Genomic DNA, 16503 nt, shown 5'->3' with positions numbered 1-16503 from the left:
CTGCTCCCGCCGCCCGCGCGCCCGCGGCCCCTCCCGCTGCCCCCTGGCCGCGCGGCCGCCGCCGCTCCCCTTGGGTCATTGGCCAGTGGATCTCGCTGACCCAGTTGACTAGTCAACTGGTCATCGTTGACCTGCTGGCTCAGCAGCCCTAGGCCCACTGTCAGCCTCAAGTACCCTGTTGGGTGCACTGCACCGGGTGCACCCAGCATTTATGTTTACTGTTTATTTTCAAATTAAAATTAATCCAGTAATTTTAGAAAATCTTTAAAACTTTGAAAATTCATATAAATTAAATCGTAAATCGGATGAAAATAATATATATATGAAAAATATTCAGAAAAATAAGACGGATCCGAATATGCCATCCACATACCTGTCACATGCCTCTAATACTGCAAACATGGAACCTTCCCCTCTAGTTCGTTTGTCCGATAACTGTCTAAAGCCGGGAAAATATTCACAGATATTTTCCCGTTTAGTCTGTAATGCGCAGCATTGCGTTAGGTCTCCCCTAGCACAGGGTATTGCCATGTCATGCTTTGTGATGCATTTGATTGCTCTGTTATTTATTGTGTTTCCCCTTCCTTACTTCTTTTTCGGTAGACCTCGAGACCGTTGTTGATCCGATGATCGACTACTTCACCGTCGAGGGTCCGTATCTGTCTGCAGAGCTTCCAAGCAAGCAAAACCCCCTTGATCAATCCTATATCGCCCATTATCTTTCTCTCATGCTTGCATTAGATTTTGCTACTGTTGTTCGATAGCTACTATTTTGATGCATAGCCTGCTTTGTAATCTGTTGTTGTTACTTTACATGTTACCCTATATGCTTAGTATAGGTTGATTAGTGATCCATCAGTGACCCCTCACCCTTGTCCTTGTTGCCCTGCTTTGTTACCGGTGACTCAATCAATGTGATCAACGAGCAGAGGCCGACACATCAACGACACCCCCTTAGTTGTACGACTCTACAGAGCTACTATCAAGTGCCGAGAGTGATGCCTCGTATCCCACTTACGATGATATCTCTATAGTGTAGCACATCGAGTGTGGTTAACTGAGGGTGATTCCTCACTCACCACTCCCGATGATGTCTCTATCGTGCAACTCTTCAAGCATGAACCTACCGAGGGTGATTCCTCCAAGTTCACCTTGACATTGTACCTCAGGTGTGAACATACCGAGGGTGATTCCTCTGAGTTCACCTTGATGGTAAGGACACACTGTTACCTTTAACTATTTCCTGTTTACTATTACCGCGAGACTAAAGGGACATGCGGTACCACCCCGGTAGAGGTGGACTTGAGTTCCCGACAGTCTCTTGATAAGTCAGGTTGACCAGGAGGGTACCCGCGAGATAATGACGCGGCACGACCGAGCAGGCACATACCGCGCCAGGAGAGGGATGGGCCTGGCCCTTGTCGTAAGTCCACGAGATGGGGCGACAGGATCACTGGTCGTTTCCACGAGCTCCCTATACACTAACGTGTTTGGATATGTGATCTGAGTAGGCCTTTGGCCTTTTCGCACTAACCACCACGCGAGAATAAGTATGGGCACTTGTTGTCGTACGATTCTCCCAAAAGCTTTGCCAGACGTCCAGTTCAGCATCGCGGCGTGGTCAGGTAGGCGGATCCTGAAAGAGTTCCGTTTGGTCTCGGTCACCCTCGCAACGACCTAGAGTGCTTAGGGGTGAGCGGAACAACCCCTTCGCGCTTAGGATGTAAACCGGCGGGGACCTCTCTGCGGAGCCTAGGTAGGACTGCGGTGTGGCGATCAGCCGAGGCTGGGCATGACCCGGAAAAGTGTGTCCCACCAGAGTTAATCAAGCGTGTTGGGTAAGTTGGTGCACCCCTGGAGGGAAGTATATTTATTCGAATAGCCGTGTTCACGGTAACGGACGCTCGGAGTTGTATCTCAAACTACTACAACTAGAACTGGATACTTCTGACACTAAACTAATATGATAGCTCCGGGATCTCTTCCTCACGGGGTAGATGAGGAAGGATCTCTGGGCGTTGCTATTATATACTCCCTCCGTCCTATAATGTAAGACTTTTCTTGACACTACACTAGAGTCAAAAAAACGTCTTACATTATGAGACGGAGGGAGTACTTGTTTGTAGGATCGAAAGTATGTCTAGAGGGGGGGTGATTAGACTACTTGACCAAATAAAAACTTAACCTTTTCCCAATTTTAGTTCTTGGCAGATTTTAGCTATTTTAGGACAAGTCAAGCAATCATCACACAATTCAAGCAAGCATGCAAAGAGTATATTGGCAGCGGAAAGTAAAGCATGAAACTTGCAAGAATGTAAAGGGAAGGGTTTGGAGAATTCAAATGCAATTGGAGACACGGATGTTTTTCCCGTGGTTCGGATAGGTGGTGCTATCCTACATCCACGTTGATGGAGACTTCAACCCACGAAGGGTAACGGTTGCGCGAGTCCACACAGGGCTCCACCCAAGGGCAACGGTTGCGCGAGTCCACACAGGGCTCCACCCACGAAGGGTCCACGAAGAAGCAACCACCCACAAAGGGTCCACGAAGAAGCAACCTTGTCTATCCCACCATGGCCATCGCCCACGAAGGACTTGCCTCACTAGCGGTAGATCTTCACGAAGTAGGCGATCTCCTTGCCCTTACAAACTCCTTGGTTCAACTCCACAATCTTGTCGGAGGCTCCCAAGTGACACCTAGCCAATCTAGGAGACACCACTCTCCAAGAAGTAACAAATGGTGTGTAGGTAATGAACTCCTTGCTCTTGTGCTTCAAATGATAGTCTCCCCAACACTCAACTCTCTCTCTCATAGGATTTGGATTTGGTGGAAAGAAGATTTGAGTGGAAAGCAACTTGGGAAGGCTAGAGATCAAGATTCATATGGTAGGAATGGAATATCTTGGTCTCAACACATGAGTAGGTGGTTCTCTCTCAGTACATATGAGTTGGAATGGTGTGTGTGTTCTGATGGCTCTCTCACTGAATGAGAAAGAGGTGGAGGGGTATATATAGCCTCCACACAAAATCCAACCGTTACACAGTTTTCCAATCTCGGTGGGACCGAATCAGAAAACTCGGCCTGACCGAAATAGTAAACCTAGTGACCGTTAGGAATTTCGGTGGGACTGACATGCAACTCGGTAGGACCGATTCGGTTAGAGTTTGGGCATAACGTAATCTCGGTGAGACTGATTACACAAACTCGGTGAGACCGAATTTGGTAACTAGCTAACCAGAGAGTTGGTCAGGCAAACTCGGTGGGACCGATTTTCTCTTTTGGTGAGACCGAGTGGAACTCGGTGAGACCGAAAAGTTACAAAGGGGAAACACTGAGTTTACATTGCAATCTCGGTGGGACCGATTCGCTCTTTCGGTGGGACCGAAAAGTTACGAAAGGGAAACAGAGAGTTTGCAACCCCATCTCGGTGAGACCGAGATCCCTATCGGTAGGACCGAATTGCTAGGGTTTGGCAGTGGCTAATCACAAGTGAAACTTGGTGGCGCCGGATAGGAAGAATCGGTAGGACCGAGTTTGGCTTAGGGTTTAGGTCATATGTGGATATGGAAAAATAGTTGAGGGTTTTGGAGCATATCACTAAGCACATGAAGCAAGAGGCTCATTAAGCAACACCTCATCCCTCCTTAATAGTATTGACTTTTCCTAAATACTCAATGTGATCTTGGATCACTAAAATGTAAAATGAAGAGTCTTGAGCTTTTGAGCTTGAGCCAATCCTTTGTCCTTAGCATTTTGAGGGTTCCACTTTCACATCCATGCCATGCCAATCATTGAGCTTTCTTGAAACAACCATCTTGAAATAGCATTAGCTCAATGAGCTATATGTTGTTATGAATTACCAAAACCACCTAGGGATAGTTGCACTTTCAATCTCCCCCTTTTTGGTAATTGATGACAACATATAGATCAAAGCTTCGACAAAAGATAATAATCATGAAATATATCTTCGCTTTGAGAAGTATGTGATAAGTAAGAGCTCCCCCTAAATTTGTGCATATTTAAAATTTGCTTTTGGACTGCAAATGCACAAAGAATAAGAATTATGGGTTACTCTTCCATGTCACATACATCTTGGTGGAGCGCTAAAAAAATGATAAGAATGAAATACATGCACTCATCACCAAGAACAATGAATGATCACAAACGATAGACAAAATGATAATATTTAAGCAAGCATTAAGCAAACATTAAGTGTAGCTTATGATCAAACACATGATCATCAATGTCTCACAAATAATAACGTAGTATCTCAAGCACTCAAAAGCAAACAAGTTCGAAAAAACACCAAATAAAGCAAGAGAGAAAAGCAACACTCTCTCTCTCGAAGCCTATGATCTATACATCTTCTCCCCCTTTGGCAACAAGTTACCAAAAAATTCCTAGAAAATGCATAGCACTAGATCGACGCTGAGGCTTGATCTTTAGGTGGTGGTGGAGTCCTGATCACTCCAAGGACGAAGGCTTTGGTAGATGCTGAAGTAGACGCTGGAGTTGGAGCTGAAGTAGATGCTGGAGCTGGTGGAGTTGAGGCTGTAGCTGGTGCTGAAGTGGTGGCTCTGGTGTCAGCAACTGGCACGGCAGATGACCTCAGGCCTCGTGGCACTCTGGCAAAGGTATGAGTGGTAGTCCTGCCTCTCCTCTCCTGCATGTCCTCCTGGAGCTGCTCCACTACAGACTGAACTTCTGTTACCTTGACATCCAAGCCATAGAACTTCTGTTCCATGATCCTCTCTAGGCTCTGCTGATTCTGAGTGAGAGTGGCCAGACTTTGCTCAATCCTCAGCGTGGATGCAATCAAGTAACCGAGCTGCTCTTGTTTGGTCTTCAAGAAGTATTCAGATGCCTCCTCTTGGGTAGGCATCTTGGCAGCTTTCTCCTTCCTCGCCTTCTCCTTCTTTGCAAATGCTTGGGCAGATGATGGCTCGTTCTCAGTCATGACAACTTCATTGTCCTCAAAATCTGGACGGATGGGCAGGTGTTCCTTATCCAACAAATATACGCCCGTGCCCATCTTGGAGTTGATGAGCTCCTGAATCTGAGGGGCATATCCACAACTCCTCTTCTGATCTGCCGCAGTCCTTTTGATCGTTTCCACTATGAGGCTCATGACTTTGAATTTTTGAGGCACGTCAAAAACATGAAGCAAATTGATCGCGTGACCTCTGATCATCTTTTGATCTCCAGACTTGGGCAGAAGGGTGTGCCTTAGTATCCAATTGATCGTCGGGAGCCCTGACAGAAGGTAATGTACTGAGCCAAACTTGAAGGTATCAAGTGCTTCATTGGGAATTTCTTTGTACATATTGGACATGGAGTTATGGTCCATCTTCTTCTTGGCATAGATATCCAAGTCATCATCTTGCTCCTTTGGGGCATTTATGATCTGTGCCCACTCAGCCACTGTAGATTGGTACCTTGTACCCTCAGACATCCATGTGATCCTCCCATCTGGATAAAAGTGTGTTGTGGAGTAGAACTGCATGATGAGTTCTTCGTTCCACTTTGTGAGCTTCTGCCCAACAAAGTCAGCTACTCCACAAGCTATGAAGTTGTCTTGCACTCCAGGATAGTGCTCTTCATTGTCCTTGATATAGGTCCAGTCGACCCATCTCATGTCACATACAATTGGCTTCTTGTCAAGTAGCACTGTCTCATAGAAATCTTGCTGCTCCTTGGTATGAAACCTGTAGTCCACTGCAGTCCTTCTCCTAGAGGCGTATGGATCTACTTCTCTCCATTTCCTGAGCCCTGAGTCTCTCCTGAGCTTCATATCCTCAGCTACAGGATGAGCATCATTGTGGTCTGGGATCTTGGGCTTTAGCTTCCTTAGGACATTTTCCTCTTCTTCTTCAGCAACAGTCTCAGGCACTGGGGCCTTGTTCTTTTCAGCTGCAGGGATGCTCCGTGTATTCCTCTTGGGCTTTGGCTTTGGAGCTGACTTGGCTTTGGAAGCAGCTCCCCCTGATTTTATGGCATCTCCCATAAGCTTGGGTGCCTTGGGCGCTGGTGCAGCTGCCTCCTCTTCTTCTTCCTCCTCTTCCATGATGGAAGCTTTGCCAAGTACCCTAGCCACAGTCTTCTTCACCCTCTCCTTCCTTTTCTTGCCCTCAGCTGCAACTGGCTCTTGGGGAGTGGGCTTCTTAGTTGAGGCTCTAGCCTTTGACATGGGCTGCCTGCCTGCTGGCCTTTTGATCTTCAAACCTGGCTTAGTGCCTTGGGCTGGCTCAATTCTCTTGGAAGTGGCCTCTTCCTCTGCCACATAGTCCTCATCTTCAGAATCTGAGGTTTTCTTCTTCCTTTGCCTAGTGGCAGCTTTAGGCAGGTTGCTGGGTGTGCTCCTGCTGCCATCATCTGAGGAACTTGAGGGACTAGTGCCCTCACTCATCACTACTTGCTGCTCTGACATATTTTGGCTGTCACTCTGGTCTGACATGATGCAAACTGACTGCTGACCCTGTGAATAGATTATAGAGGAGATAGAGTGGATGAGCATCACAAAATGCAGAGATTTTTGCAAAAGAATAATTCAAAAACCTAGTTTTAGTTTCCCACTGAAATCATCTCGGATCTACCGACTTTCAAACTCGGTGATACCGAAGCAGTTTTGGAACCTAAACTAGTGAACTCGGTAGGACCGAGTCACAGTTCGGTGGCACAAGACTGCTAGGGTTTCACTGAGTTCAAAAATCGGTCGCACCGATAAGTAATTCTCGGTCAGACCGAGTCTTACTTGTGCAATGGCAAGAGCCAAATCGGTGGGACCGAGTTTTTCAACTCGGTGGGTTCGAGATGGTTTCGGCGGAAACCTAAACCTAGAATTTTCGAATCAAACCTAATCTATGAGCGTTTTGACTGGATAGAAGTTTCTCAAACGTGGCTAGAAACAATATGATCACAATGTTCTAGGAATCAGATTGAGGAATAGCACAGAGATCAAGTCCATACCCTAGTTCGGCGGGGACTTGCTACGGCGGCAACGGCGGGGCAGAAATTCCGTTGACGGTGATGGAGACCAGCGACTTGAGGCTGTTGGCGGCGAGGAGGACGATCCGGAGACCCAGGAGGCAGAGCGAGCTATGCGCGGGCGAAGAGGTTTCGGAGAAATTTCCAAAATTCTGCCCGTGACTATATATAGCCCGACCCTGTCGGTGTGACCGAGTGGAACAACTCGGTGGCACCGAGATTCATAACTGCGTGCAGTTACTGAGACTCGGTGTGACCGAAAGGTTCGAATCGGTTGCACCGAGATCGAAAACCTAGATCAACTTAATGATCTCGGTAGGACCGAAAGTGGAGTATCGATCAGACCGAGAATCATAAAGAGGTTTTGGAAGTTTAAGTCTATGACGAATCAGGGACTCCGAGCGCTCCTCACACAGAGTGGTTCAATCTGACTTGATCAAATTTTGTGATGCAGCATGAATAGAGTTTGAGACGAGAAAAGCATAGATAGCTAGAGGAGGTTCTTAGGCATTCTTGTCCATCCACTTGGCAAAAAAAAGAGATAAAGCCGAACAATCAAAGCAACAAGTGGATGTCCTCGAATGAGTAAAATATGCAACCAGCATGCTCACACAATAAGATGGCAAATGAAATATGTGGCAAGGCATGCACAACCAATTATAGCATCTATCAAGCAATTTGCGATGACTAGGTCATCTATATATGAGTATATTGACTTAGGAGTCAAGTGAGAACACTTGATCATAGGTCATACTCATCGTTTAGGCTCAAGTGGGGTTACCACTTTTACATAAAGCATTGTTGTGTTTACATCTTTAGAGTTGCTTTAGCTCAAGTCTTAGAGTAAAGCTCCCCCTAGATGTGATATCCCCCCTAAGAGGGATGAACTAACCTTGGGTTTTGTCGATGATGACTTCATGTAGATATTGAAGATGTGGATGCTCAATGTTGATGTAGATCTCTTGGAGCTATCCATTTGAGTGAATTGCACTTTCAATACCTACATGGGTTAGTCCCACAAGGAACAAACAAGGATATCCATAGACATAGAGTGATGCACACAAAAGATGATGTCCATGAAAACTTTTAGGTTACCTTGTCCCTTGTCTTACCAACAAGAGGGTTTGTGACTCCTTGAACTAGTGCAAGATGTGGAAGTTGATTGCACTTGTTCTTGCCAAAATGATAAGAGTGAAGTATGTTGGCGGAGTCACCCTCAAGAACTCTCTAGTTCTTCTTCTTTTGGATCCATATCATCTTGATGGGAATCCTTGGAGTTGTAGTCGTACTTGATGAAGTGGAACTTGAAGTAGTCTTGGGAATCCACTTGACTAAGGTCTTAGGAGCTTCTTCAAATGCATCAATTTCCTCTTGAAGCTTGTCCTTGCCTTTTTGCTCGTAGTCTTGTGGTGGAAGATCATCTTGAGCTTGTGTCCCCTTGAAAGATGTATACTTCTCTTGTTGAGGGACAAACTTTGTCTTGGGGTATTGATCTTCTTCCCATTCAACTCCATTGGCATTGAACTTTCGTTCAAAACCAACACCTTGATTCTTCCGGTGCATTCCTTGCTTGCGCACAATTTCCTCGAATTGCTTACTCCCAGCAAGGCTTTTGTACACTCCTTTCTCTATAATTCCCTTCAATAAGCTATTGTCTTGCTCAAGTGTAACTTGGCTAAGAGAATCATTAGTGGAATCAAGAGAACTACTAGAAGCAACAATATTGAATTCAGCATAATCATTGTTACTACTAGAGGAAGAATCTTTCTTGTTAGACTTGACTTGAGGCATGTAAGTGGATAAGAGTAAACGCTTGGCAATGTAAGAAGAACTTTCCTTGCGGAGATCATCATTGATTGCCTTTAAGAACTCATGCTCTTGCTCAAGGTTGAGCTTTTCAAAGCGTAGTTTCTCATGAGCCCTTAAAAGTTCTCGATGATCTTCGAAGATAGTGTCATGAGCTAACTTAAGAGTTTTTAGTTCTTTAGTTAGAGCCTCAATCTTCTCCTTATCATTGTCATTCGTTTTATCTTGATTAGCATGATTAGTTGGTCTTTCATCATAGTATTCATCACTAGAGTTGTCACCAAGCAAATCATCACCTAACAAGTCATCTTCATCACCATTGAAATCAACATACTCGGGGTGTGTTACCTTAGGACCTTTGGCCATGAAGCATCTTCCAATTCCTTCATTTGGTGAGTCAAATATGTCGTAGGAGTTGGTTGACACAAGTGCTAGACCAGCAACACCTTCATCTTGAGTATCTTCGGAGTCGGAGTGATAACTTCTCTCGGAGTGGCTGTCGGAGTCGGATACCCATTCACCAACATGAGCTTGATGTCTTCGTCTTGTGTAGCTCCTTGATGATTTTTCCTTCCTTTTCGAATCCTTGCTTCTCCGTGAGTATCTTCGTTCATAACGATCATCTCTACTCCTTCTCTCTCTTGGTGGCGATCCTTTGCTTCTTCTTTTTGGAGAATCTTCTCTTCTCTTGTAGGGAGCCGTACACTCATTGGAATAGTGTCCGGGTCTTCCATAATTGTAACAGTTTCGTTCTCGACTAGAAGATCTTTTGTCATTGTAGGACCTTGACTTGGAGCTTCTATCTTTGCTTCTATTCTTGTAGAACTTGTTGAAGTTCTTCACCATTAAGCTCAATTCTTCATTGAAGTCTTGTTTCTCACTTGATGATGTAGGGGCTTCACATGAGGCTTTATAGGCACCACTTGATTTGTTGTGAAGTTCCTCTTTATCCTTAAGTGACATCTCATGAGCAACAATTCTTCCAATCACCTCCGTTGGCTTGAGATCTTTGTAATTGGGCATCATTTGGATTAATGTGCACACGGTATCATATTTTCCATCCAAGGCTCTTAGAATCTTCTTGATGATGAATCTATCGGTCATCTCTTCACTTCCTAAGCCGGCAATCTCATTTGTGATGAGAGCAAGCCTAGAGTACATTTCAGCGACACCTTCACCATCCTTCATCTTGAACTTGTCAAGTTGGCTTTGAAGCACATCCAACTTGGATTCCTTGACGGAGTCGGTACCTTCGTGCATATCAATCAAAGTGTCCCAAATTTCCTTTGCATTCTCAAGACGGCTGATTTTGTTGAATTCTTCGGGGCACAATCCGTTGAAGAGAATATCACAAGCTTGAGCATTGTATTGCAACATCTTCAACTCATCCGCGGTAGCTTCACGGTTTGGTTCTCTCCCATCAAAGAAGTCACCTTGCAAACCAACACACACAATAGCCCAAACGGCGGGGTTATGTCCAAGAATATGCATTTTCATTTTATGCTTCCAACTAGCAAAATTAGTACCATCAAAGTAAGGACCTCTATGGTGATAATTTCCCTCGCTAGACGCCATACTCTCCTAGGTTGTGAAACCAAGGCTATGACCACCAAAAGCTATGAAGACCAAAGCTCTGATACCACTTGTAGGATCGAAAGTATGTCTAGAGGGGGGGTGATTAGACTACTTGACCAAATAAAGACTTAACCTTTTCCCAATTTTAGTTCTTGGCAGATTTTAGCTATTTTAGGACAAGTCAAGCAATCATCACACAATTCAAGCAAGCATGCAAAGAGTATATTGGCAGCGGAAAGTAAAGCATGCAACTTGCAAGAATGTAAAGGGAAGGGTTTGGAGAATTCAAACGCAATTGGAGACACGAATGTTTTTCCCGTGGTTCGGATATGTGGTGCTATCCTACATCCACGTTGATGGAGACTTCAACCCACGAAGGGTAACGGTTGCGCGAGTCCACACAGGGCTCCACCCAAGGGCAACGGTTGCGCGAGTCCACACAGGGCTCCACCCACGAAGGGTCCACGAAGAAGCAACCACCCACAAAGGGTCCACGAAGAAGCAACCTTGTCTATCCCACCATGGCCATCGCCCACGAAGGACTTGCCTCACTAGCGGTAGATCTTCACGAAGTAGGCGATCTCCTTGCCCTTACAAACTCCTTGGTTCAACTCCACAATCTTGTCGGAGGCTCCCAAGTGACACCTAGCCAATCTAGGAGACACCACTCTCCAAGAAGTAACAAATGGTGTGTAGGTAATGAACTCCTTGCTCTTGTGCTTCAAATGATAGTCTCCCCAACACTCAACTCTCTCTCATAGGATTTGGATTTGGTGGAAAGAAGATTTGAGTGGAAAGCAACTTAGGAAGGCTAGAGATCAAGATTCATATGGTAGGAATGGAATATCTTGGTCTCAACACATGAGTAGGTGGTTCTCTCTCAAAACATATGAGTTGGAATGGTGTGTGTGTTCTGATGGCTCTCTCACTAAATGAGAAAGAGGTGGAGGGGTATATATAGCCTCCACACAAAATCCAACCGTTACACAGTTTTCCAATCTCGATGGGACCGAATCAGAAAACTCGATCTGACCGAAATAGTAAACCTAGTGACCGTTAGGAATTTCGGTGGGACTGACATGCAACTCGGTAGGACCGATTCGGTTAGGGTTTGGGCATAACGTAATCTCGGTGAGACCGATTGCACAAACTCGGTGAGACCGAATTTGGTAACTAGCTAACCAGAGAGTTGGTCAGGCAAACTCGGTGGGACCGATTTGCTCTTTCGGTGAGAACGAGTGGAACTTGGTGAGACCGAAAAGTTACAAAGGGGAAACACTGAGTTTACATTGCAATCTCGGTGGGACCGATTCGCTCTTTCGGTGGGACCGAAATGTTACGAAAGGAAAACAGAGAGTTTGCAACCCCATCTCGGTGAGACCGAGATCCCTATCGGTAGGACCGAATTGCTAGGGTTTGGCAGTGGCTAATCACAAGTGAAACTCGGTGGCGCCGGATAGGAAGAATCGGTAGGACCGAGTTTGGCTTAGGGTTTAGGTCATATGTGGATATGGAAAAATAGTTGAGGGTTTTGGAGCATATCACTAAGCACATGAAGCAAGAGGCTCATTAAGCAACACCTCATCCCTTCTTAATAGTATTGACTTTTCCTAAAGACTCAATGTGATCTTGGATCACTAAAATATAAAATGAAGAGTCTTGAGCTTTTGAGCTTGAGCCAATCCTTTGTCCTTAGCATTTTGAGGGTTCCACTTTCACATCCATGCCATGCCAATCATTGAGCTTTCCTGAAACAATCATCTTGAAATAGCATTAGCTCAATGAGCTATATGTTGTTATGAATTACCAAAACCACCTAGGGATAGTTGCACTTTCATTGTTACTATATGATATGTTACTCTACTCCCTTCTGTTGCTGCAAGACGCTGCAAGATGGTCAAAATCATTATTAGCAGTACAAGTAAACTAAGTTGGTCAAAAATCCTTACTTTGAGAAAGCAAATTTTTATTACATGACTATGACTATGGGGACTATCATATATAATGTGTTCTAACAATTCTAGATTGCAGCAAGGAATTCATGTGCTTATATTTATATGTGCAGTTGTCAAGTTTAAGGACGCTGCGCCAAAATGATGAAACTTATCAAATGTACAGGAAGGGGTGCAAGAAACAAATAACAATTGAAAGTGGCATGAACTCACATTCTCCACGATGATCCTTTACCACAAATGATTCAGTTTTTGCTTCCGGTACTCTTACGCCATTATAACAACCATCCTCAGTTCTTGCACCTAATTAACCTGAACTTTTCGGCTGCATGTCCAGCTCTGTGAATGATACATCTCCCACTCTACCAATGCCTCTATCAAGACCAACAAACACATCTCCAGAAAGCAAGGGCTGTTTACCTTGTCTTTCTCTAACGATGTTAGTATTGAACTCCTGAGCTATCCAGTCATTGCCTTCTCCGTCTTCAAAGTCACCCTCTAGAACTACAATTTCGACCTTCAACAGGGACTCCTTACCCATTACTACAACCTCTCTGGTCAAAGTGTCAACTAGAGCAATACTTAAGGTACCCTCGCCTTCAACCTTGGAAAAAAAGGGCAACCTGGTGCATGTAGCTCCCGCTTGCGCAGGGTCCAGGGAAGGGTCCGACCACTTTGGGTCTATAGTACGCAGCCTTTCCCTACATTTCTGTAAGAGGCTGTTTCCAGGACTTGAACCCATGACCTCATGGTCACAAGGCAGCAGCTTTACCACTGCGCCAAGGCTCCCCTTAAGGTACCCTCGCCTTCAACCTTGGAGCCAGTGAAAATTGGAAGAGAAAGCCTAGTCGTGAATTGGAGCTGCAAATTTTTCGATGTCGATGGAACAGTGTATGTGGGACTTCTAATGAAAAAGGAAAAAAAAAACTAGGTGGTTAGATAAATCTGCATCAGTTTACAAACCTAAAAGCTTGTCAAAAGGTGTCATATACAATACCTTGTCATCATAGCAGCATGATTTGCGAGGGCCAACTCAATTTCTTCTTTAACCTAAAAAATTGGCTTCAATTAAGCATCAAGGCCAACTTAAAACGAAAACATGGCTGAAAACAGCACTGATTAGGTCAAGCTTTATGATGCAAGCAACAGCTTTGTCTGAAAATATTATCTTCTGAAAATGAACAACAAAATGTCCATATGAATGAATTGTTGCTTAGTCTTCCAGGGACTGAATGGTTCTGAATGTAGAACAATACAATACTAGAAAAACTAATTCATTACAGTGACTTCTAAAAAGCATGATTGAGATCTACTCCCTCCGTCCCATAATCGTTTCATAGCTTTTTGATTGTTATCCCGAAAACGGGACCTCGATTCATGGCCACCAGGCCGTGGCGTGTTCCTTTCAGATAAGTACGACACTATCGTCAAAGAGAGGATAATCGACAGAACACCAGATGTCCAGCTGATGCATACAGCGATGGGAATATAGGAAGACTATGAACGAAGAGGTAGTGGCCATCATGATTACTACAGTAGTGTCCAAGTCAAGCAAAGAAAGATGCCAATTTATAGGAACTCAATGAACCACAACTTTTTCTTGTGGAAACAACATCACGACCAAAGCTCATCAGGCTCTTCCAGCAAGCCAAGTATCAGATTTGGTTCGACTTCAAATCAAGAACTTCAGTTGCGTCCAGTCTTCGGTACCTGCTGAATGAATGAAGGTAATGTTTAGAATGCTGTAATAAAAAAAGGTGGTACCTCTAGTGGTTGCACATTGATTGAAATTTTGGACATGGGAGCATTTTTTTTAGCATAATCAAGTTTGGCTGCATCATGGTTGTATGCTTCAATTCACCTTGGGAGATATCAACTTCTAAGCTATATACTAGTACATATTTTTGTTCTTGAAAATACAACTTCATTGGATACATGGCTACTGCTTGACTATTAGATCCATACAACATCAGGAAACAAGATGAAAAATACGATGGGCAGGCCAACTTGGATACACCACCAGTGAGAAGTATGTGTTGGATTTGTAAAGTATTTTCACCTTTAATCCCAGAGTGATAAAGAAAACAATAACTTGATAAAGGGTGAACTCGAATGCTGTCCTTGAATATGATGTATCCAGCAGTTGTTGGAACATCCGCACATGTACCTCAACCAAACCAATGACAAAGAAGAGCTACTCCCTCCGTCCCATAATATAAGAGTGTTTTTTACACTACACTAGTTTCAAAAACGCTCTTATATCATGGGATGAAGGGAGTACTAATTAGGATGCCTCTAGTCTAGAGCAAAGAACATTGACATAACAACTACTCTGCTCATGAGCGCGCTCCCTGCAGTTAAAATGTCAAACTCACAATTCTACGATGGGCAGGCCAGCCCGCACACACTATTGGGGAGGAGCATAGGCTGACTTTGTAAAGTATTTGAAATCTCACAATAATGATGCAGCCAAACCTTACAACCATGATGCAACCAAACCTTACAACCACTGGTGAGGGGCATTCCGGCTAACTGTGTTATTTCCATTTGCTTCCACCTTTGTTCAAGAACAATGAGCTAACTTGGTGATCATTTTACTACTGTAGAAACGTTAGTGATAAAGAAAGAGTAACTTAACAAAGGGTAAGTTCAAATTCTCAGTCCTTGACTATGATGAATCTAGCAGCGATTGAAACACGTGTGCCTACACCACAACCAGACGAATGATAAAGGAGAGCTACTAATTGGGATGCCTCCAGAACAAGGAACATTGACATAACAACAATTCTACTCATGGGCATGTTTTGAGTCACTTAAACGTGGAATTCACAGTTATACATGTGATCCAAATAAGTAGACTGTACTTCAAATGATATGAATAATTCCAACGAATCAATCCATGTGCAAGAATGTGGATAACAGAATTTGACACAGACTCCATTGCATTATCAATATTGAGGATACAAACCAGGAAGCAATTTCAGCCAACAGAAGAGAAAATCATTTGCTAGAATGTGACAGAGTTTGACACAGACCCCCTTGCATTACTTATCTTGAGAATACAAATCACGAACCAGTTTCAGCCTACAGAATGGAAGACCTAAGTGCACACATACAACGCGATCAAGTGGCAAGCGGTGTCATCCGTGAGGAAAGAGAAGAAGGGGTCGAGGGCACGAACCCTAGCCTAGAGCTGCCGAAAGCCGGAGGGGAACAGCGAGGGGGCGGTCGGTGCCGCCACGGCGTTGGAGGCGGGCGCGGTGGGGGCAGAGGCGGACGGGGGAGCGGTGGAGGACAGCTCGCGGACGAGGGCAGCGAGAGCCTCCGGGTTGGTGCCGCGGTCGCAGAGCGCCATGAGCAGCGAGAGGGTGTGGCGGTCGAGGCCAGTGTCCAGGATCTGGGACATCTGGAACGCCAGCTCCAGCGACTCCTTCGCCTGCCTCGCGGCGCCCCCCGCCGACTCCTCCGTTCCCATCTCGCGCAGGCACAGTTCCGCTCTCCGGTAGCCGAGTCTAGGAATTTTAAAAAGGGTGGTCCACCTACAAAAAAATGACAACAAATATGACATGTGAGTGTTCTATTTAATTTAGCAGTAGCACGTAGATATAGATCAATATGGTCTTACAAACACACCAAAATTCTCAATTATACAAGTCTCAGTTTTGCATAAAAGAAGCCTACATAGTACATATAGCAATTCTTCAACAATTCTATTCGTTTGGATGTCTCCATTGGAGAGCTCCGTATTGAATTGGTCTGAATTCCAAATCAGTGAGGAAACTGAAATGGCACGAATATGAATTCACCTGTTTGGTTGTCTAGTGAATTGGCCCTTGAAATGCCTCTGAGATCTCAATACCAAATCCTGTTTGGATGACAAACTTTGGAATTGCATAGCTACATTACCAGGCTATACCTTGTTGTACATGACTCAAAAATGAAATCTGACTACGAATGATATAGCAATGAAAATAAATAAATATTATAGAAATGCATCAGGAAAACACAAATGGGCATACAATGACAACAATATTTTCTTATGATAACATAACACAAATTCGAAACAATAACAAACAACATGTACTCTCAAATATGGTCTCGTGCATGACATAAATCACAACGATTTGAATAGATAGATCCAAATGGTTGACATAAACAGTGCGTGGCAGTAGTTAATATATAGTT

At 44.4% G+C, this 16503-nt stretch overlaps 1 protein-coding gene across 2 annotated transcripts; it reads right to left on the bottom strand.

Annotated features, from left to right (window-relative positions):
- Positions 1–13422: 13422 nt before the first annotated feature.
- LOC123143953 (mitotic-spindle organizing protein 1A-like) lies at positions 13423–15841 on the bottom strand. Of its 2 annotated transcripts, none has more exons than XM_044562978.1 (2): positions 15500–15841; positions 13423–14031 (listed from the first exon to the last, which is right to left on the bottom strand). In XM_044562978.1, exon 1 carries the CDS (start codon positions 15791–15793, stop codon positions 15506–15508), a length of 288 nt encoding a protein of 95 aa, XP_044418913.1. In that variant the 5' UTR covers positions 15794–15841; the 3' UTR covers positions 13423–14031; positions 15500–15505. The 2 variants fall into 2 exon arrangements, with proteins under 2 accessions (XP_044418913.1, XP_044418974.1); XM_044563039.1 differs by having other exon boundaries at positions 13423–14028.
- Positions 15842–16503: the final 662 nt, after the last annotated feature.

The sequence above is a fragment of the Triticum aestivum genome, chromosome 1A (genome assembly GCF_018294505.1).
Source record: "Triticum aestivum cultivar Chinese Spring chromosome 1A, IWGSC CS RefSeq v2.1, whole genome shotgun sequence".
Lineage (NCBI taxonomy): Eukaryota > Viridiplantae > Streptophyta > Magnoliopsida > Poales > Poaceae > Triticum > Triticum aestivum.
This window is presented reverse-complemented; position numbering and strand designations above follow the sequence as displayed.

Coding starts and splice junctions, on each gene's coding strand:
- LOC123143953 (XM_044562978.1), bottom strand. CDS start 15,793: ATGGGAACGGAGGAGTCGGCGGGGGGCGCCGCGAGGCAGGCGAAGGAG.